The sequence below is a fragment of the Alexandromys fortis genome, unplaced genomic scaffold, assembly GCF_014885135.2.
Source record: "Alexandromys fortis isolate MF-2015 unplaced genomic scaffold, M_Fortis_MF-2015_v1.1 scaffold_14, whole genome shotgun sequence".
NCBI classification, from domain to species: Eukaryota; Metazoa; Chordata; class Mammalia; order Rodentia; family Cricetidae; genus Alexandromys; species Alexandromys fortis.
In genome coordinates, this window is record NW_026067910.1 from 16927482 (window position 1) to 16950049 (window position 22568).

Here is a 22568-nt window from a genome sequence, read left to right on the forward strand (position 1 = left end):
ACTATGTATGCTCTTTAAAACTCTTGGAAGGCAAACAACCAGTACTTCTTGGGGTTCCACTCACAGGGCATCCTGGCTTCTGTTCCTTCCATTGCCACATGGGTGTGAGTCATGTTACCAGTTATTTTAGTGTAAAGGGCCTCTGTTTTGGTACACACAAAAGGGAAAAAAGAAGAGTGTACAGCCATGAGCACCTGAGTTTGAATGTCCAACACCCATGTGAAAAAGTCACACACACACGCAACACCAAGGCTGATGGGGGTGAAAATAGATGAATCCTCAAATTCTAGCCACTAGCACAGTTGAAAAACAATGATCTCCAGGTTCAATAGTGATGTGGGAGTCCCCTCTGTGTGCTGTGATTACCATTAATGAATAAAGAAACTGCCTTGGCCTGTTGATAGGGCAGAACTTAGGGAGGCAGGGAAAACTGGACTGAATGCTGGGAGAAGGAAGATGCCATGGAGGAGAGATGCCATGGAGCTGCTGCCACTGGAGATAGACATGCTGAAACTTTGCTGGTAGGCCATGACCTCGTGGTGATGCACAGATTAATAGAAAAGGGTTAAATTAATATGTAAGAGTTAGCCAATAAGAAGTTAGAATTAATGGGCCAAGCAGCGATTTAATTAATACAGTTTCTGTGTGGTTATTTCGATTCTGGGAGGCCAGGACAAAAAAGCGTCTCCTCCTTGCTACAAGTAAGAGACTCTGTCTCAAGAGAATAAGGCAGGGTCAGAGAACAGGACACCTCACCTGACCTCCACAGGTATACATGCAAGCTCAAGCACCCCATACATGCATACACATATACATCATAAATATGACCATGCATGCATACATTCAATAAATGGATAAAAAGAATAAAGTTAATGACAGTCAAAAGTCTTTTAAATGCAAAAAAAGTATATGAGGGGAAAGGCCATATTCTTGAGAATGAAGAATCAGTGACTTGTATGAAAACAGGGGAACACGTTTGTACATTTTTTAAAGGGAGGAAAATAGAATAACAACTAACATTCAGCAACAATACAGCATTTTCACATCACTAAGCCTAGATTAGAATAAACCGCAAGGCCAGGATTAAATTCAGAGCTTCTTAGAGTCCTGTACTCATCTAATCTCCATGAAAATCACACATGTTTGTGAGGATGGGCACCCAGCTAGCCAATGTGACTAGGGCTTGCTTTTGCTATGCACACCAATTTAACCATTCCACTTCTAAAGGATTCCATCTCGCTCTTAGATTTGGGTGGGCTATTGGAAAGTCACTGAGGCAATCTTGGTGCTTACATAATGTACAACCATAGGCACATTAACAATGAGTGAATTCTTTTATCAGGACTTTGTCATCATGAGGAGTACTTTGAAAGGTTCTCCAGCTCTTTCTCTGGACACACCTCTCTATACCTGTTCTTTGACACCATTCCCAAAGCCACCCCTTTCTATCATCATTTGAATTGTTTTTATTTTAACGAATTTATGATTTATTTAACTTTATTTTATGTGCATTGGTGTGAAGTCTCAGATCCTCTGGAACTGGATTTACAGACAGTTGTGAGCTACCATGTGGGTACTGGGAATTGAACCCGGGTCCTCTGGAAGAGTGGTCAGGGCTCTTAACCACCAAGCCATCTCTCCAGCCCCTGGCATTTGAATTTCTACACAGAATATATTACTGCTCTTGAATCTACTAGTTTAATGTGTATGTGGAAAGAGGATGCAAAATAGCAACAGTTTAAAACGTGACAAATGTCTAGCATGGCAGCTCACTCCTGTAATTCAAGCACTTGGGAGGCTGAGGCAGGAGGATCACTAGAAATTACACTAATGAAGTCCAGTATAGCCTAGGCTGCAGATACCTATCTCAAAAATATTTAAAAAGTAAGTTAATAAATAAAACATGGGTAAGTTTCATTCAAGATTAAGAAAATATAATTATGCTTTCCATTTCTGCCAAGGTATGATACAACCTGATGTTGCAAGTTGAAAAATATGACAATTTGGCAGGATGACTAGCCCTCTAGGGAGAAGGAACAGCCTTCTAGTTGGGTTTCTTTTGAAATGGGCCCCATTGAACCCTAGGGATCCACATACAAGGGCCTCCTTGAGTCTTCGAGCAATGTTTACACAAAACATGAAATGAAATTCCACCTTACATCTCTGCATATATATCTGGACCTAAATGCATAATTGATCACAGAGTTGCATCCTCCAGTGATCTCTCTTTTGAAGTCCACAAGTGATACAAACTCCTGGCTCAAGCAAAGCTGTATGGCTGCTCTTTATGTCTCCCGCAGTTGGTCAGTGGAAGATTAGAGAACAGATGTTTGGCAAGATGCCAACGCCACTGAAATAAATTCACAAAATCACAGTAATCCGTCACTCTGGAGCAGTCTCTTGATTACACACTAGAATACAACAGTGAATGCAGAACAGAAAAATCTGGAAGTGCAGCAACAAAATATTGTAAGTTTCCAACACAAATTAGCTGTCAAGGCCATGGGGGAGGCAAGGCTGGGGACGTAGGTCAGTTGGTAGAGGACTTGCTTGGCATTCAAAAAACTTGGGGTTAGATCCCCAGAATCATGCCCGTTAGCCCAGGAATCAGAAAGGTCATGGTAAAAAAGTCAAGAGTTCAAGGTCATTCTGCAGCACATATCAAGTTTGAGTTCAAGCCCTGCTAGATCTCATGAGATCCTTTCTCAAAAGAAAGATCTGGGAGCCTTAATGTCGACTGAGTAGTAGAATAAACTCACGGGTGTCAAATGTGTCTGCATTCTAACCAGACACTCTGGGTGTCACCTGAACAAAGGAGCCAAAAAACTGATGCCCGAGGACTGAGATTCATTTGTCTTGAATGGGGCTAGAGCTTCTGAATTTTTAATTTTCTTCGGCTGAAAACTTTGAAATCAGATATAAAATGTATCTGTATTCATTAAACGAAAACATTTCCAAGTGCTTCAATTTTTCACAAGAAAGTTGAGGAAGTCCGTCTCCATCAACTGTCCTACGCAAGATGACGGCCCCGGCCTGAAGGTCAGCATCTCATTACTGTCAGGTGGTACGAACTGCTCAGAAGTCACCAACTAGCTAAAATTTCCTCTACTAAAACAATTTCAGGTTCAATATTTTCTAGTATGTTTTTAAAACCTGTGGTTCAGAGCCTCCCAGACAGCGTGAATAGCACAATCATGCAGAGTACTGCAGGTGGAGGATGCAGTTGAGTTTTAGCTGTACTGACTCTCCAAATACACTCAAAAGTATGGTTTTCCCTAAATCTTTAATACACATTTGATTTGTCCTAATTTGCCTCTCTTCCCTAAGAGATGTAACAAAAATGTTTCAATTAATATTTATTACCCAATCAGCCTATTCTGGTGCCATCTGTCATCTGGACAGTTATTATTCAAAAGAGAAATTGTAGTTGCTATTCATTATTTCTATCTTACCAACTCGATTTCCCCCCTGGCAAGAACATGGCAAAAAAAATTGTGAGAGAAAAAAAAATAGCTGGAATGGCAGATTGGAGCCCCAATTAGAAAAGTGCTCAAACTTAAAAACGTACTTCATTTGGAAAATATTTACTGAGAACCTACTGTGTGCCAGAAAATATGGATATAATTATAAACAGGCCAAACAGAATCTCAAATTTATAGTCAAACTGGGACTTCAGACTATTACTCATGACCCAGTTAAAGAGCTGTTTTGGGGGAAATTAATCTGTTAATAAGAATGACACTGAACTGGGCTTCCCTTTCCTTCAGGGACACACAGTGACAGAAGCAAATACAAGAGGATTCTTGCATCAGAGCTTGGTGCCACTGCCGTCCTGATCAAATTCCTTTCCATTTCAATTTTACTCTTCTTCCCACCACAGTTACACAGAGTGCTTCAAGTAGTGACCACAAACATGGGGACTAAAGTCACCAGGAACTCGTCATCTGTTTGGAAATATGAAATCCAAGACAAGATCCTTGAGCTGTGATAAAAATAGGAGCAGTGCTGGGCTCCTCTAGCCCAAGAGCTCCACGTCTCACAGTATGGACGATGCTGGCATTCCTTTACATCCATGTGTCCTCCAACCTCCGCCTCCAGCCTCCGACCCTTCTCCTGATGGAGCCTAGTTTCCCCGTGCCTCACAGGGACTTGTGTAATTCCACTTAGAATACAAATGGATAATCCAGGACAATTCCTCCCCGAAAGAGTCTTTATCACATCCACAAAAACCCCACTTTTCCAAACGGCCCATTAGTCATAGATTCTGGTGTTAAGAATTTTTTAAACAGCCATTATCTGATTTCATCATACCTACAAAAAAAGAAACCTAGGCATGGAAAGGACAATAGGTAGAAAACCCAAGCTGACTAGACAGGGCATCTATGAAAATATTTGTAAAATATATTTAAAGTGTTTATCTACCTTTGAAAGACACAAATGTTTACACCTCCGTTTGTTCATAAGATATGTGGATAATTTAATTAGATGAGACTTAGAAAGCACCACACAATTAAAACTGATATAACCTAGTTTTCCTCTGCCTTCTCCTCCGTCACAACCTATGAGTTTTACTCATGTGGTGGTTTGAAAGAAAGTGGCCCCAGAAGGGGTGTCACTATTAAGAGGTGTGGCCTTGTTGGAGAAAGCGTGTCACTGTGGGAGCAGGCTTTGAGGCCTTTTCTCAAGCATCACTCAGTGTGATAGTCAGTCGACTTCCTTCTGCCTCCGAGTCAAGATGATATAGAAGTCCTAGCTCCAGCACATCTTCCTGCCCACTGCCATGTTCTCCATCCTGATAATGGACTGAATCTCTGAAACTGTAAGCGAGCCCCCTCAATTACATGTTTTCCTTTATGAGAGTTACCATGATCATGGTGTCTCTTCACAGCAATAAAAAGGTGTCTAAGTTGTTCATCCCTTTTCTGATGCTAGCCTATGGCCTCAATTGATAAACATTGAGAGAAAGAGCCCCAAAACCATGGCCAGGAAATCCAAGGAAGTGGCAGTTCTCAGGAGTCCTTAGGACAAAAGGAAAGAACCAGGGCACGGACAAAGCCCGGCTTATGGAACCCTGGAGCTGGGTCCCTTCCAGGCTCCAGAACTGGAAGAGGGGCATGGCGTCCATTCGGGGACCCTATAAGCAGTCATTTCCCACCAACCACAAAAGTCAATCTTGGCTACGAAGTCCAAGACCATAACCATACATATAATGAGAGTAGGAGGGAGAAACTGAGATTCCAGTCCAAACCCGAATGCTCAGGTCATGGAGCACGCAGATTAACCTGTAGTACTACATTGGAGACAGGAGGTCATCCCCGGCTGCAGGACGCTATCCTCAGTTACACAGCAAGTCTGAGGCCTGAATTATATAAAGCCTTACAGTATTTAAAAACAAAACACCTTGATGCCAATACGCTACTTATACTTCAGATATTGTAATAGTGGAGGCTCAGCCCAAAAGTTTTAGTATAACAATGTCAGCCGGACTCACCTCCTGCCCCAGCAGCCTGGATAGGGAACTGCTGCCATTCTAGAGTCCGTCAACCAGAGTGGCTTGTACACAGGTCGCTACAGGTGGTTCCTACTTCATCTTCAAATATTAAGCCCGCATTGTGCTGCCTGTGACTAGAGGCCCTAAGAAGGATTCCCTTTTTGTCTGTTTGTCTGTTTTTTGTTTTCTTAAGTTTTTTTCTTGAAAGCTTTAACATAGAAATCTTTTCTGAATTTGAACATGCTAATTCACTTTTTCTATTTTCTATAATTTTGTTTTATCGTTTGATATTATAATATAATAACATCTGATTTTCCCGACTGCAAGCTTCATGAAGTAGGAATGTCATGTTTCATTATTTTTCCTCAGAATCAAGTATTTTTTTTTGACAAACAATAAAATTCTCCTGTGCATTCCCATTCCAGTGAAAAACAGAAAAACCTAACAAATAAGATACTTTTGTTTTTCTTCTGATCTTAATGTCTTCCAAATTTATAACTTTTGGTTTCAAACATGATTCTCAAGAGCAAAGATACAATAGTATTTGAGTCATTCTTGTACATTCGCTGCTCTTCAAGAATGTATCTATTGGTTTTTCGTGTTTGTTCGTTGTTTTGTTTTTTTTTTTTTAATCCAAAAGGTCTTGGTCACGCATTATGTAAACATTAAGAGACTACAGATGCCAATCCAAACAACTATACCCAGCAAAACTTTCAATCACCATAGACGGAGGAAACAAGATATTTCATGACAGAACCAGATGTAAACAATACCTAGCCACAAATCCAGTCCTGCACAAAGTACTAGAAGGAAAACTCCAACCCAAGGAAGTTGGCTACATCCATAAAAAGACAGACAATAGATGATCTCACAGCAGCAAATCCCAAAAAAGGAAAAAGCACACACAATAACAACACCACCAACAAAAACTAAATTAACAGGAGCTAGCAATCACTGGTCATTAATATCCCTTAATATAAATGGACTCAACTCACCTATAAAGACAAGGGCTAACAGATTGGATACAAAAACAGAATACATCAGAAGGGTTCTTATTTAAAATGATTTCTTAATAGTGTTAATACTTAAAGGTAATCTTCAAAATGGGGAATACCCTGATCTAGAAAGTTGAAGAAGAAAGGGCAGTTCCACAGTTCCTAGTACATACGATTGTCTGCAGCCTCCCATTCTAGGTCTGTGCTATTTATTGCTTCCATCATTGGTCTCTTAAGTGAAAACACAACTGTCACCTCATACAGTGAGACTGCAGTGTAAACAGATTGCTAGTTCACCAGGGCCATTCATGTCATTTTACTTTTAAAAGCAAAACGAATGGGCAAAATAATTCATTTCACTTTTGTGTTGACTTAACACACACACACACACACACACACACACACACATATATATATATATATACACACATAACAAAGAGGCAAATTCCAAATAAATAATCAGAATCCACTGGACATTAGTTAAGTATGCCTGATATAAGGCAAGCACCTTGTGACAGTTCAATGACATCAAACATCAAAATCTACTAATTCTCAAAAAGCACAACAAGCAAACTCATGGTTAGGAAAACCATTGTCTCCTCTTCCTTCCTCAGAGGCTCACCTGAAGAAGCAGAACTGCTTGGCAGCTACATGAAAAGGCCATTGTCTTCACACAATCAGATCTCACCACACCACATCCTTCCATTCCAATAAAAAGCTACATTCTCTTTCAGAGTTCAGTTTATCAGAGTTAAATTTTAGAATTAGAATTCAGATCCCCAGCACCCTCATAAATAAATACCAGGTGAATGGCGGGGGCCCCCTATAACTTCAGGGCTTGAAGGACCAGGCAGAGAATCCAGAAAGGGAGCTGGCTACTTAGACAAGCTGAATCAGAGTTCTGGGTTCAAATGAGCAACTCTGCTTCAATATAGAATGCCTGGAGTGCAAAAGAAGACATTCAATCAACATCAACCTCCGCGGGTGCAAGCATGCTACTCACATACACAAATAAGCCCTTACATGTTAAAATGTGTACACAGTCCACATGCACAGAAAAATAAAAGACCATATCTTAGAATCACAGAACTTTTAAGATGAAGAATTGTTGGTATACCGTGCCGGAACTGACATCAAAAAACTTTCCAACACTGTTTCTGATTTTGTTTTCAGGATGATACAGATCCAACACTGTTTCTGAACAAAAGACTTTTCCCATCTCTTCCCACCCTTGAGATTTGGCCAAACTAAAGAAAGACTACTAGTAGCTGTGTGTACAAAGGCATCTAACAGGGGCACAGAGACAATAGTAGCTTCAGGATTTAAAACGGCTCATACCATTCCTCGTTACCAAGCTAGGACTCTGACTTGACCGTAGCCATGCTTGCCTCATTTCCATGTGGCCTCAGGCTAATATGAATCTCAGACACAAAGAACTACACTGCTCCAAAAGGAAAGAAAAAAAAAAAAAAGGCTGCATGCAAGTGGTTGCTCTTGTCGATAACTAGCGTTCTCAAGTCTTTGGAGTGGTTGAAACATGGATTGCTGGCAGTGGAGATGGATGGTCAAATTCTTAAGTCTTATATTGGTAAAATGAACCCAAACTCTAAAAACACAAGGAAAAATCATTCGGAAGCATCATCACAAAATGTGGACACACTGATTGTCTGCACACACAATGGCTGATACAAAATTGATGTTGAGTCCAGGAATACAGGAAACAACCTGCCCAAAGATATTATGAGTTTATATTCTAAAACAGATATAATAACTGGTCACATGCGACTGAGAAGAAATAAAGAGACTGAACAGAACACAAAGAAAATAATGGCTTTTTAAAACTCACACATAATGAATTTTATCAAAGAATAACATTCCCATAGAAATGCATTTTCATTGAAGACATACCTAGATAATATTATCCCATATTGACAGCCCTAACTCCTCTCTCTCTCTCTCTCTCTCTCTCCCTCCCTCCCTCTCTCTCTCTCTCTCTCTCTCTCTCTCTCTCTCTCTCTCTCTCCTGTCTTCTTTCCTTTTCGATGCTATAGTTTGAAATAGTTTTCTCAGACATGCATGGCCTTACACATCAGAACATAAACCCACCACAGTTCTAGTCTTTAGATTTGGGGGCAAAAGTATAAACAATATTGCAATCTATTTAATTGGTCAAATAAGGCCCCCTACAGAAAGGAATTAAAAAGAAAAAAACCCACTATTTTCATTAGACATGTTTCATTATAATATCTACTCACAGGAAATAATTTGTGATCAGTGCTATAGCATATGCCAGTTATCCCAGCACTGTAAAATCAAAAGCCGGAAGATAACAAATTAGAGGTTAACCTGGGTATCAGGTGAGATCCTGTCTGAAGGAAAAGGAGGAAGGAGAAGTTGTCATCAAACTCACCCGAGGATAAAGCAATATGACGTTTTTTATATTTTTATTGAAGTGTGAGTTATGAAGCAAGATAATAAGTGGGAAGAGAGAAAGCCCTAATGGGTCATAAAGTCATGAAGGGTAGAGACGAGAAATGTCAGAGATTTTCCTTACGTCACCGTGTTCCCTAGAGCCAGCTCGGTTTCCCTTTACCAGCAGGGTTATGGAGAAGCACTGTGTACCTTTGCCTGGCACAGGGTGAGTGAGGTAAATGAGAACCCCACGAAGAATCATAAATGGAGGAAGGAAGGCTGGAGAGGAGTGCAGGGGCATTACCGCTGGCTAAGAACACCAAGAAAACATAAACAATGATTCCTTTCCTACTGGTAACCAGGCCTCTGTGTATGCTAAGCACTAGCTGTACCACTGGGCCACAGCCCTTGCCATAGAAAATGACTTTTTAGAGTGAGGCTTGAGAAAGAGAAGAAGCCAGGGGCCGAGAAACAGACCTCGACAGCATGAGATGATTGAAGTCCAGATCAAACCAAGCTGTGGCACTTGACAACTACAGAAGGCTGTGCGGAGAAAAAGCCACCTAGCTCAGTGACAGGCCCCTGGGGCAGGCCTGAGAGAGGTGTCAGTGATGACTCAGCTGTCACGTGTGGAGAGCCAGCAAAGGCCTGCCAGGGACAGGGGAAGTAGGAAAGGAAATGATGTGTGTGGTGGCTTAGCAACATACACATGCTGACATATCTGTGGTTTCCCCAGCAGAAAAGGCCTGCTGAGACATTCTGCATTCTGCAGCTGGGTTAAAATTTAACTGTGAAGGTAACAATAGCTAAGCTATACAAACCACTGGGCTAAGATAGCCTATCTAAGAATGTACGTGCAGTGGAAAAAAAAAAATACAAGACAGGAAAAAAAAAAAAAAAAAACCCTGAAAGTAAAATTCACCAACGGCTAGCTCTGAAGTCGTGCTATGAAAGAGTCACATGTCCTCTTTAGACTTTTATCAATTTTTTTAATGAGAATATTACCTAATGTCATTGCTGAGAATGTCAGAGTGGCAGGTATTCACTTGCCAGCTTCACAGATGCTCACACTCACACACGCACACACACATATACACACAGGGAGTGGAGAGAGAGAGAGAGAGAGAGAGAGAGAGAGAATGAGTTCATTAAGTGTTCACAGCCTTTACCTAGCTGGGTGTAGACCAAAGTCATTGAGGACCATAGTCATTGGCCACAATGAGCTGCACTTACTACAGGTCAGATAGACAGGCTGACTGTATTGCAGCCAAACCGCAAAGGTCAAGAAGCTCTGGCTCAGCTGGGCAGTGGTGGTGCACATCTTTAATCCCAGCACTCAGGAGGCAGAGGCAGGCAGATCTCTGTGAGTTCGAGGCCAGCCTGGTCTACAAGAGCTAGTTCCAGGACAGGCTCCAAAGTTACAGAGAAACCCTGTCTCGAACTCCCCCCTGCCCCCAAAAAAAGAAGAAGAAGAAGCAAGAAACAAGTTACAACCTTCAGCTTGACCCCCCCAACCTTCCCTAAGGAAGCTCTCCCTATGATATGAGACAAAGCCTCTCCAATTACAGACGCTATCTAAGGTGATTACAGTACTAAATATAGCTTTTCACAGCTGTAAAAATGTGGATTGTGTACCAAGCAAGCTGGGAGGTGGATGTGTTTGCACAGGCTTTGACCCTCGTACTTGGGAGGCTGAAATGAGAATGATCACAAATTCAAGCCCAATGCAGATTAATAAACTCTTATAGCAAAACAGAACAAGGTTCCCTGGGTACATGACTCGCCCTTTTCTTCACCATGACAAAGTACCTGACAGGAAAAAAAATAAATGTAGAGGAGGAGAAGAGAAGATTGGTTTCGGCTCATGGTTTCACAGAGATTTCAGTGTATCACAGTGGGGAAGATCCGGGGCTGGAGCACCTATCTCCAGAGGCATAAGCAGTTCACACAAGGTGACAGACAAAAAAAGAAAAGGAAAGGAAGAAAAAAGAAAAGAAAAGGAAAAGAAAAGAAAAAAGAAAAGAGCAGGCACATGTTCAAGAGTTGGCTTATGGCTAAGAGCACTGGCAGCTCATGTAGAGGGCCTGGGATCAACTCCCAGCACATACATCTAACAACCATCTATAACTCCAGTTCCGAAGGATCCAATAACCACTCTGGCCTTGACGTAACTCCTAAAGACTAGAGGCCAGTGACCACAGCCACCAGCCTACCCCACCTCCTGAAGGGTCTCTAACTTCCTAAAACAGTACCCCCAGCCTATGATCAAGTGCTCAAACACATGAGCCCCTAGGGGGCCAGTTCAGATTCAAAACAACCTTGCAGCAATGTCACTGGAGTACAGAACAGAATCATGTCCTTCCATAGCTCAGGCTAAAGACGGGGGAGGCAGCATGGTAACTAAGTGACAAGGATAAACCCTGGAACCAAACTAGAGCTTGAAATCTAGTTTCACTATCCTGACATGTCACCTTGAGCGAGTTTCATAACTCCTTTGCCTTGGTTTCCCAAGTCATAAAATGGAAGTTGCTACTTTCTCTACCCCTATGCTCTTATGAAGCACACATCAGCCAGTGTGCCTACACAGACCATCTCAAAGCACACAAGACAGCAGCAGGCAAACCGAAGTTACTAAGTGGAGATCGGTTATTAGACATTTTCCATCAAAGATGCAGTAAGCACAGCCTTCTAGAAGAGTCTGCTCAAATGTTACCATGAACTGTATGAGTTGTGTTAAAGATCATTTGACAGTTTTTCTGAACTCAGCATAGTCAAGGCCACTTGTGCCTTTCCAACTTCCTCTCTTTTTCCCCTTTGACCGATGAAGATTAAAGCAGATAATTCTAGACTTCCTCAAAATGTACAGCATCCCAGGAGCAAGAGAGGCCTGTTTGTTTTCCCCTCCACCGAGCCGCATTCTTCTTACCCCGAGAAACGGAAGGACCATTCTTTATTCACACTCCTAATGTGCCACAAAATATTTTAAAGCCAGAAGCAAGCTGTCCCTATTGTAAAGGCAAGTCTGCTCTGAGGACGTGTGTCTACATTTCTGTCTTACAGACACTTATAACTCAACAATTTCCTCCCATGCCACAAAGCCTCTTTGAGCCTCGCTCTGAATGTGTCCTTAAGTCGCCTCTTTGATGATATGGTCATCCTCTGTGTGACGACAGCCACCACTGTACGAGGTACCGACACCCATCAGTACTGATGATACTGTACGGAGGACCTGCCTACTACTCCATATTCCTCGGCAGAATTATCTGCCTTAATCTTCATCGGTCAAAGGGGAAAAAGAGAGGAAGTCGGAAAGGCACAAGTGGCCTTGACTATGCTGAGTACAGAAACGCTGTCAAATGATCTCTAACACAACATATGTGTGAGCTGCTCGCCTCGGCCATTATACAAAGCTCCTGTGCTCACCCATGTGATCATGGGAGGGGGGCAGAAATGCCTCCCCTCCTCAACTCTATCAAATATAAGTGTAGCGTCCACACAACCACACCACCAGTAAAATGCCAGGCTTCAAGTTCCCTCCTTAATTAAAACAGTACCTGTCAGAGGCTTTTCCAGAATCCCCTTGGCGTCCCAGAGGACTCAAATATTTTCAACGTTCCGCCACTTCCCTGTACAGTTGGGAGAATTATGGGCTGACAGCTTCCAGCCTCTTCAGGTTTGTAACCACAGAAGCGTTGATGCAGAATTCTGGTCTTTTGTTCAAATTTCTATGTCTTTCAGTCAGTAGTTAATGAAGCCACCTCATCACCCCCTTCGTTAAAAAGCTATTCTTCGTCTGGACGGTTTCTCCACTTGAGCACAATTAGCTGCAGATGGTGATCAGGGATTCTGCTTACAGGCCAGGAACCAGCTTCTCGGCACCACACCCTCAGGACTTTTAACTCTGGTTCATAGGTCCCAGAGCAGCTATAAATTGCTGCTTTCTACGTTAATACAAACAGTAGAAACTGCACCTGCAAACTCTGGAACCGCCAAGGGGCGGAGGGCCTGTTGACAGAGCCTGGGACTGAATGTGACGGCCAGCATTTCAAAGTGTTTCCTGTCTGTCTCGGACCACGGAAGAAAGCCTTAGCCCCATTCTCTCTAATCAGGTACCAAATAGGACGTGTCCAGATACCTTAATTCAGACTTAGCCCACAGAAGGCCTGACACAGAGACACTGTTTCACTCCCTTACCAGAGCAATGAAAGGAGCCCATGAATGAACATTTTCTGGGAAAATCAGCCTTGTGCCCAGCAAATGGAGGTATTCCTAGTTCATCTCCGTGCTTCTCCTGTGTTGGCCGTCCCCTCCTCCTGGTCCTGACACTCCCTGAATTCACCACTATGCTCCTGACAGGACAGTAGAGGGGACTTTCAGGTGGCCCAAGTTCATCGGGGACCATGTTTTTGTTTGTGGTGGCCTTCCATGACATCCACCGCTCCCTTCACTAGTCTTCACAGATCTCTGTGAGACAAAGAAGCTTCACGACTTGGCCATGGTCAGATAAACAGTAATGGACAGATCAAAGCCACAACACCCAGCCACCTCATAATCCAGAGCTCTCTCCCCCTTAGTCAGTTTGCTGTTCAGTACAGAAATCCCAGTTCTATAAGATTCAAGGGTCTACGATACAGCACCTGAGTAGTTCTAAAGTGGGCAGGTGTGGAGAAATCCCAGTTCTTCAGACCTGGAATAAGTTGGCTTCAACTTCCCAGCTTGGCCTTCTCCCTATTCCAAGGGTCTGGCCCTCTATCTAAGTTAACATCCTCAAAATCTTCTTCACTCTACTTAGAATGCATCTACCACCTCCCCTAAAGCTCAGTCACGACCAGGCAAGCAGACAGGTGAAGCATACAAGCTTCTCTGGTCCTTAGTTGATGGACAATGTCTTCTATCTGTAAACACCGAGAGAGCATGCTTGAACTGAACCGCAGCTGCAGTGACTGGAACCTCCCTTTCTGGAGCACAGAGAGGTGACCAAGTTTATCACCCTTGGTAGAAATTGAGAAATTCCTTGCAGAACCTTATCTCGGGAAAGCACAGAGTGACGAACATGGAACAGCGAGCAAAGCTCCTACTCAACAATCCCCAAGGACTTATGTGGAACAATCTTTAAAAGAAAATGTCTCATCACAGACAACTGACTGATGCCCTGGGTAGTGTACACTGAACAAAGCTGCCCCCAGTGAAGACAACTCTGCCTTTTGGAACTCGGCACATATCCTAAATACTACTGTCTAATAGAAAAATAAAAATAGGCAAAAAAAAGGTGTCAAAGGGTTCAAACCAGGTATACATGAATATTCTTTCATGTGTGTGCATGTGTTTGTATGTGCACATGACTCGCAGGCATGTGGGGGGGCACATGTTGACATCAGATGTCTTCCACAATCACTCTCCCCCTTATATTTTGAAAGAGGCTATCTCCCTGAACGGGGAGCTCACCCCCTAGGCTACCCTTGCAGGCTAGAGAGCCTCTGGCTGCTCCTGTATCTGCTCCCAGCACTGGGGTTATAGGCCCACAACGTCTTTTCGTATGTGATTCCAAACTCAGGTCCTTATGCTTACACAGCCAGTAGCTTCCCCACTGAGCCATCTCCCCAGCCCTCTGAGTTACTAACATACAAATGTTTTGAGTCCTCTTTGGAATTTGGTGAACAAGCTGAACCAATAGGGCAGTCTTTAATTCTTTGAGGAATAAGTGGCTGCTAATGCTAATAATCGCGCCTGAGTCCTCACCTGCAGCCCGTGTGAGGGCAGCCCTCTCAAAGGAGCACAGTGCTCAAGATGGAGATATGGACACACGCTGTGTTTGCCTTTGAAAACGTCAGCAGGTACTTTCCTTGGTTACAGGCTTAAGATCCACGTACACATTACATCTTCTCGCTAAATATTCTGCCAGTACAAATTCAAAAATGATTCACTGTTGCGAGGTTCGTACATATGGACACCTGATTTGGCAGAAACATCTCCATTTCTTCATTCAGAAAAAAAAATCACACATTTGCTTTTCATAAAGACCTAGAAAAAGAAAACATTCTTTCTCTACAACCCCAGCTCCTGGCACCCCAGCTTTCAAATTCCCATTCTGAAGCTTACAACTAAAGAGGAGATAACATTTCCAATTTTAAAAGGAAGCAGATTTGTTCCTGTTTTAATGAGTCCCATGAATTTAAATTGAGTCTAATGTCAATAATGAGTAGACAGGCAAGGGCTTTGGACAACTAGGCCATTTACAATATTGTATTCATCACAAAATCAACATAAATATCCCGCCCAAGTAAACATACATGCATGACCGGCGTGGAATTTATAAAAATGCCCAGCTATTTATTCATAACGCTAACATCCTGACATACATGCCAGGCATAAAGAGGTTCAAACATGAAAAACCAAACCTACATTTATCACGTGTATGCCTACGCATCTTGTACTTTGAGGAACACTTCATAAGTTGAAACAGGACTAAGACATTTCACCTCTTCTCAGATCAGAGCTTTATAAACTGCAGGTGGCCTCTCCAAATGCAAAGTGACTGATGTGGGAGTCTTCTGTTTTGTGTTGATTTCATTGGTTAAATAAAGAAACTGCCTTGGCCCTTTAATAGGACAGAAAGTTAGGTAGGCGGAGTAAACAGAACAGAATGCTGGGAGAAAGAAGCTGAGTCAGGCAGTCGCCATGAATCTCCTACCAAGACAGACACAGGTTAAGATCTTTCCTGGTAAGCCACCTAGTAGTGCTACACAGATTACTAAATATGGGTTAAAGCAAGATGTGAGAATTAGCCAATAAGAGGCTAGAACTAATGGGCCAGGCAGTGTTTAAAAGAATACAAATTGTGTGTTATTATTTCCGGGGCTAAGCTAGCCGTGTGGGATCTAGGTGGGAACGTAGCCTGCCGCTCCTTCTACAAGTGACTTGACATTCCCAACACAATCAAACATGTGGTCCACACAGCACAGAAGCAACCGACTTTGTAACTCACGAGCACAGCTTTAGAATCCATAGAAAAGACTCATTTTCAAACCAATAATTTTTTCCTGATTTACATTTTCCAAAGACACAATACAAATATCCAGGGGTATAAATATTCACTTTGAAAATATTCGTACACAGAGGGGACATATCAAAAACACACTGCTGTGAAGATTTGTGGCATTTCATATTCCTTTCAAAAATAAGATGAATGTGTGATATGTGTGATACTACAATTTCATGAGCCTAACAACATATGCCACAATCTAGAAGATTCATGGAGGAGCAAATCAATTACATATGCTTGTACAGTATTTGCAAGTTTCCCTTTAAATCTCTGAAATTGTAAATTCACTTCACCACTACTGACATTTTATTCAAAGCAAACAACTTCCGAGTTATTGTTTTTTCACAAGTCTGGTTGTGTGCAAAAGCACCATGAAACAATGGCTGTCCCTCTGCCTCATTTACACATGGGACTCCTTGAAGGCGTCCTTTGATTCTGGCTGGTATTGCAATACATGCTACGCTACCACACAGGAACCTCACAATCTAACAAACTGGTTGTTCAATCATTTATTCTGTCTGGCGATGGCGAGGGTGTGCAGGATGGAAGGAAGTGAATGGGTGATCCGGAACTGGTCACCATCAACATAAACACAGAGCAGATTTTCCATAGCCCTGGTCCTCGATCAAAAGCTGAACAGACTTTGGTCCCAGCTCTTACCAGCCTGGGGACCCTCAAAGCCAGGGAAACTCCCACTTCATGATCAAGGATCTAGGAAATGATGGTGGGGCAATACTGAGCCATGCAGATCAGCATTGCTGCTCACCCCATGGAAAGATCTACCTTGACTATAAAGGAATTCTGCTACTGTTGATAGCTTTCAAAGCTGACTTTTCTTAACAAAACTCACTATTTCAATCATTTCATTAAGCATTGGTTCTAACAATTTCAGGGGAAAATCCTAAAAGCAGTGGTCTTGCAAGCACAAAAACTTAATGGTCAAAGAATCATAAGGAAAAGTTTTAAAAAAGCCACTTTTAAAATCAGTAATATTGTTTTTTTATTTTATTTATTTTTTTGTTCGTTTGTTTTTCGAGACAGGGTTTCTCTGTAGCTTTGGAGCCCATCCTGCAACTAGCTCTGTAGACCAGGCTGGCCTTGAACTCACAGAGATCTGCCTGCTTCTGCCTCCTGGGATTAAAGGCGTGTGCCACCACCGCCCAGCTTATTTTATTTTTTTTAAAAAATATAGTATAAAGGAGTTTCCCAGGCCAGAGATCTGGAAAGTACAGTGAACCCAGGTATGAACTGTCCACAACAGCAACATCTGGAAGCTATCTGGCTGGTACTTCACCCACCTGATTACATTATCCTCCTAGGCACAGCTGGTTTGCAACATATACCCCATCCTGCAGCCATGTTTTCTAGTTACTGTTCTGTCCATACTCATTGTCTGCCCAAGATGGACTCTCCTGTGTCCTAGACTGGGCCAACACACCACATCCATCACCAATTACATCTCAGGTGCAGTCCTTCTGTGGCTGCCTAGGCCTGGACTGGCCTGGGGTTTCCTTAGTGTTGATGTGGTCAGTGCCTCTGAATGGTGACAAGATTAGTTGTCCCTCCCTCCCACAGCTGATCTTCTCTCAATCCTCTAACCATGGTTTTATTCTTGACCCCAAAGCCTAGAAATCCCATCTTCCCTTAAACTGAGATCTCTGGGCCCGCTGGACCAGGATTAGGACTTGGGCCCCATGGGCCAGGATAAGGACTTAGCAGCATCAGCATTTCTGTTGATGTTATTTTTACATTGTGAAATGTTTACAAAATACACACTTCCTTTTGTTCTTTTCCCTCAGAAAGGAAGCCCTCTGGGGAGTGAGGCATAACTGAACAGACCCCTTTTACAAAATGACTCCACTAAACTTGGGTTACCCATGGGTCATTTTCGCTGGCCCTCTTCCTGTTCTTTCTGCAATGGACCTACAGACTTTACAGTTTTGAAAAATCTTTCAGAATAAATGCTTTCCCTAAGTATAGAGGGATGGTATAAAGCCAAGGAGCCTAAGCCATGTCAAATTTTTAGCACCAACTTGAAAGTTTGCTGCCTTCCTCTGAGAGTCTCTCCGGCAACGGTGACCTTTGATGGAAACAGTCTGGACAGATACAAAACTCTATTATGGCTAAGATTTGCAACTTGTGGCAGCAGGAACATTTTCAGAGCATGTCATACAGGGACACCTTGGCCTGGAAATCAACTGTTTATACAGAGGTCTAGGCTTAGGAACAAGAATAAGCCAGTTCACTCACCTTCAGCTTGCTTGCTGACAAATCTCAAATTACTTAGCCTAAAAATGGAGATGCCCCTGAAAGAGGTACAGTGTGCCCATCCCCTGTTCAACATTCATAAGTCAAGAGTCTAAATACTATGAGGGACCAGGTAGGATTGACCTGGGCTGAGTGACAAATAGCAGTCCAGTCAGCTTTCACTCACCGCCTTCGAAAACACCTACAATAACTTAATCAAAAAGCACCACCACCACATAGATGATTTTATCTTGAGATCTCTGGATATGTGGGAGGCCATGGCTGTCATGCCCTCACAGCCCCATGCCGCCCCAACCCCAAGCATTCAGATGACCTAATGAGTTTGAAAGGGACCTCTGCAAGAACTCCGGTGTAGAGAGCTGTGTGGAGCCACACCTGATAATCAGTTCCTAATATTGGCTGGGGCCTGATCACGCAATAATTGTCAGCTGTTTGTATATACGTGAACCTATGGGCAGTGCCCACCTGGCAATCCGGGGTTGGCAGCCCGTGCCTTTTTAAGAGCTGGGAGAGGTTTGCCCGAGAGAGAGAGAGAGAGAGAGAGAGAGAGAGAGAGAGAGAGAGAGAGAGAGAGAGAGGAAAGAGAGAGATACAATTGTTTAAAAAGGTCCTAAATAAACTGCTAGCAAGAAGAGCTCCGGGTATTGCATCTTCCTTGTGGGTCGAGGTGAAGGTGACACTCAGGATTCACAGCTCAAGAAGAGGCCGACTCAAAGGGCTGTGGGAAACTTTCACACAGTGAGTGAACCCTGGAATGAGCTGAGTTGTTGGGGGTTAACCTGGAGATAATGTGGCCCCGGTGCAGTCTTACTGCACCTTTTCCTAAGGCCTAAGGAAAATCTGCTTATTCATCTTCAAAGAAATGGTGGAGATATAAAACCATTTTAATACCGTGTCCCCGTTAACCTTGGAAGTTTCCTGGTTCAAGTCCTTGCCCAGACTTATCTGGTCTGCTCTATCAACAGAGGCCCAGACTTCCTCTTCTGTTTCTGCAGCCCCCACTACTGTCCTTCATCTCAAGATTGCTGGAAAACCCACATGACACCTGCCACAGATAATGACTTCCCCAGAAACTGAGGTCCTGGTGCCATCCAGACACAAACATGCCAACGTCCCTTATGCTATGACTATGTGGTCGAACTTTAAGCCAGAGCTCATTTATAAACATTGATAAACACCAGTTCTTTCCCTCATCGGGATCAAGGTGTCAATTTTCATCTTACAGGAAAGTACATTTTGAAGTGCGTAGGAACAGAGTATGCTCAACCAATATTTGCTTTGCTTTTCCTCTATAATACAGTTTGCTCCAGTTACCTGAAGAGTCAACCACAAAATACTAGGGAACACATTAAGGTTACATAAAATTGCTTATTAACTAGCAGAACGGGTAAAAATCACTACTCGTTGGGATAAATTACATCTTTGTGTGTGAAAGTTGCTGGAGTAATTTCCCCAAATGACCACTTTACCATCAATGAGTTGTCCCGGATCCAGATTGGCAATAGTTCCTTTAAATACTACAAGCAGAAGAGCTTTTATTATGAAAATGAACATAAATCAGCCAGGATTCAAACGCTTCTCTCTTCGTAAACTTGTGCTGTATGTGCTTCCAAAGCATCACTTTCCCTTTACAAAACTTGGAAGTAAAACGATTCTTTAGAATGGTATAGGGCTGAAGATCCTGATAGCTAGTTTCCCAGGGTCAAGCTCCAAATCCCAGCACTGCCACAACAGGCCAGCCTCAGGCAGCTTGGTGACTTCTCCGGACTGCTGTGGTCTTCACCATATTCAATGAGGTGAACCAGCTGTAAATCTTACCTGAAAATCAATGTTCTAGAGGGAAAGACGGTCACTAAGACTGTCCAGTTTTCTTAAGTATCAAAGCATGTAACCCAAGATACAAATGAGTTTTCCTAAGCCAAAATATACCACCAATGTTTGACACAATAGACAAACCACCTTACTGGCACCGAGAGTAGCTAAAACTCCACTAACTGGAAGCCAATCAGTTAAGGCCGGGTGCTACATCTTTGCTTGGCCAGGCCACAGTTCCTCTGACGCTGTGCTTCCCCCACATCAGCACTAAAACTGCCACAAGATAGTTCTTCCATAACAATACCTCACTATCATATTAGGTTTGGGGATGGATATACATGCAAGTTATATATACTATAAATGTACTAAGTAAATATTTTTGAAACAGACAAGTATTATATGAACCTCTCCCCTTTCCTTTTTTTCTAAAGCCCTAGCTATCTCAAACTGACTATGTGAGTTGAACTCTGAACCCCACTGTTTCCACCGGGCAAGAGCTCCGTTGGTGAGTGTGCACGACCATGCCCAGCTGAAACTTAAGTATCTAAAAGTAGAAAGCCTGCCATGGTGGCACACCTCTTCAATGTCAGCACTCAGGAGGCAGAGGCAAGCAGATCTCTGTGAGTTTGAGGCCAGCCTGGCCTACAGAGGGAGTTCCAGGCTAGCTAGGGCTGCACAGTGAGCCTGTCTCCAAGTTGGGGGCAGCAGAGAGAAAACGCTCTGGCTGTGAAAACGGGTTCGCCCAGAACCAGCTCTGGATGTCGAAGTGCATAGTAGATAGCAGAAGGGAAGCTGGACACTGCTGATGTTGCAGTATAACAAGACCCAAAGTGACTGGTCCCAGGTACACAATATTGAACATTTTTCTACATAAACAGAAAACAATCGTTTTAGTTTTCACAGGCGACATTCCCCAGAATGTTACTATCAAATGTTTCTCAAGACAGGGAGGGGCTCTTTTGTCAAATTTCATCAGAATATGCTATTTCCTACCATTTTTCTTCTATCTCTATGAGGCTTAGGATACTCCGGGACAGTATTAGGCGACAAGAAAGCTTGCACATGTTGCTTGCACCCAAACAACGAGCCCCCAAACGCTTCTTAATGTAACACTTAGTAACAGTGCTCCACCTGCAATCTGGGAGATAAGACTAATTCAGTTCATGATGGTGGGAACATGCAATCAAATGGCCCTACGTGCCGCAGTTGCTCAGGAGCAGAGAATGCAGGCCAGAACTGAAATCAGCCCACAACCCCCTAGCTTTCCAGCTGTGGACCCATATGAGGCTTTACAATAGTCAAAAACAGCACCACCAGCATCGGGGTAGAGTGGTCAGACACTTGAGCCTATGGAGGATGACATTGCACATCCAAGTCCTCTAGTTGGATTCTTATATTTTTCCTTTGTAGAGTTTACTAAAATCCAAAACTGAGATCAACATGCTCTTTACAGTATATCATGTCACTCACAGACTATGTTATCTGACAGACCTCTAGTGATTCCTTTTGAGACAGGGTTTCTCTTGTGTAGCCCTGGCTTTCCTGGAACTCACTCTGTAGACCAGGTTAAGCTCCAACTCACAGAGATCTGCCTGTCTCTGCCTCCCGAGTGCTGGAATTAAAGGTATGTGCCACCACCACCCGGCTTCTATTGATTCTTAAGTATAGAACCTTACTCAAGAAAAGAATAGGAATTTAGGGTCCAGAGAGTTGGTTCAGTAGTTGAGTACTAGTTACTGTTTGAGAGGACCCATGTTTGGTTCCCAACACCCTTATTAGAAGGCTCAAAATGATTTGTAACTCCAGTTCCGGGATACTGGACACCTTCTTCTGGCTCCATGGGTATCCACACAATATTTGCATCATACACACACTCACACTCACACACACACATACATACGCACACACACACACACACACACACACTTTTATAAATAAAAATAAACCTAAAAGATGGGAATAAGGGATTTATATAATTCCCCAATCACATCTAAATATAAAACTATCCAACTCCACTATAATACAAAAAAAAAGTATTTCAGAAAGTTATAATTCAAATAAATTTAATCTAGAAATACAAATGTACCTTTCCCTGCCCTCACAGCTAAAATTGTCATCAATAAAAATGAGTTTTAAAAAAGTAAAATACTAATCATTTTTTGTCAGGTGACAATGACACCTTTGACTGTATTATTTGAACAGAGAAATAAACAGGTCCACACGAGTAACCCTAGTGAAGCATTAATTATAAAACACGCTAATCAAGTTACATGTTTCTAGACCACCTATAAATAACCTGCTTAACTTCCTGCAGCGAACTTGTCTTTTCTTAGTCAAAGTGAACCTCAACTACTCAGCCAAAGTTTTTTGGAAATTTTTTCTTTGAAAGGGGTGCTCTAAAACCATGCTTCTAGAATTTCTGTGTCATTGCATTTCCTTGCAACCTTGTTAACAGTGGGAATTCTGACATTTGTTTTCTTCCACATTTTACCATCTTTACACAAGAAAGACCTCTGGAGATGTTTAGTTACTAAAAGGTATATTT

General features: G+C 42.6%; 1 protein-coding gene across 3 annotated transcripts in view; it reads right to left on the reverse strand.

The window, feature by feature from the left end:
* Arhgap18 (Rho GTPase activating protein 18) overlaps positions 1–22568 on the reverse strand; it is a 211318-nt gene that overhangs the window by 110855 nt on the left and 77895 nt on the right. Inside the window, exon 1 of one of the 3 annotated variants that reach the window (XM_050138108.1) lies at positions 9376–9401. The exons of the other annotated variants lie outside the window; for them this stretch is intronic. Within the exon in view, the coding sequence (XP_049994065.1) occupies positions 9376–9386 (11 nt within the window). The 5' untranslated portion in view covers positions 9387–9401. Of the gene's footprint in view, positions 1–9375; positions 9402–22568 lie in introns of those variants that run through there. 3 annotated transcript variants of the gene reach the window in all.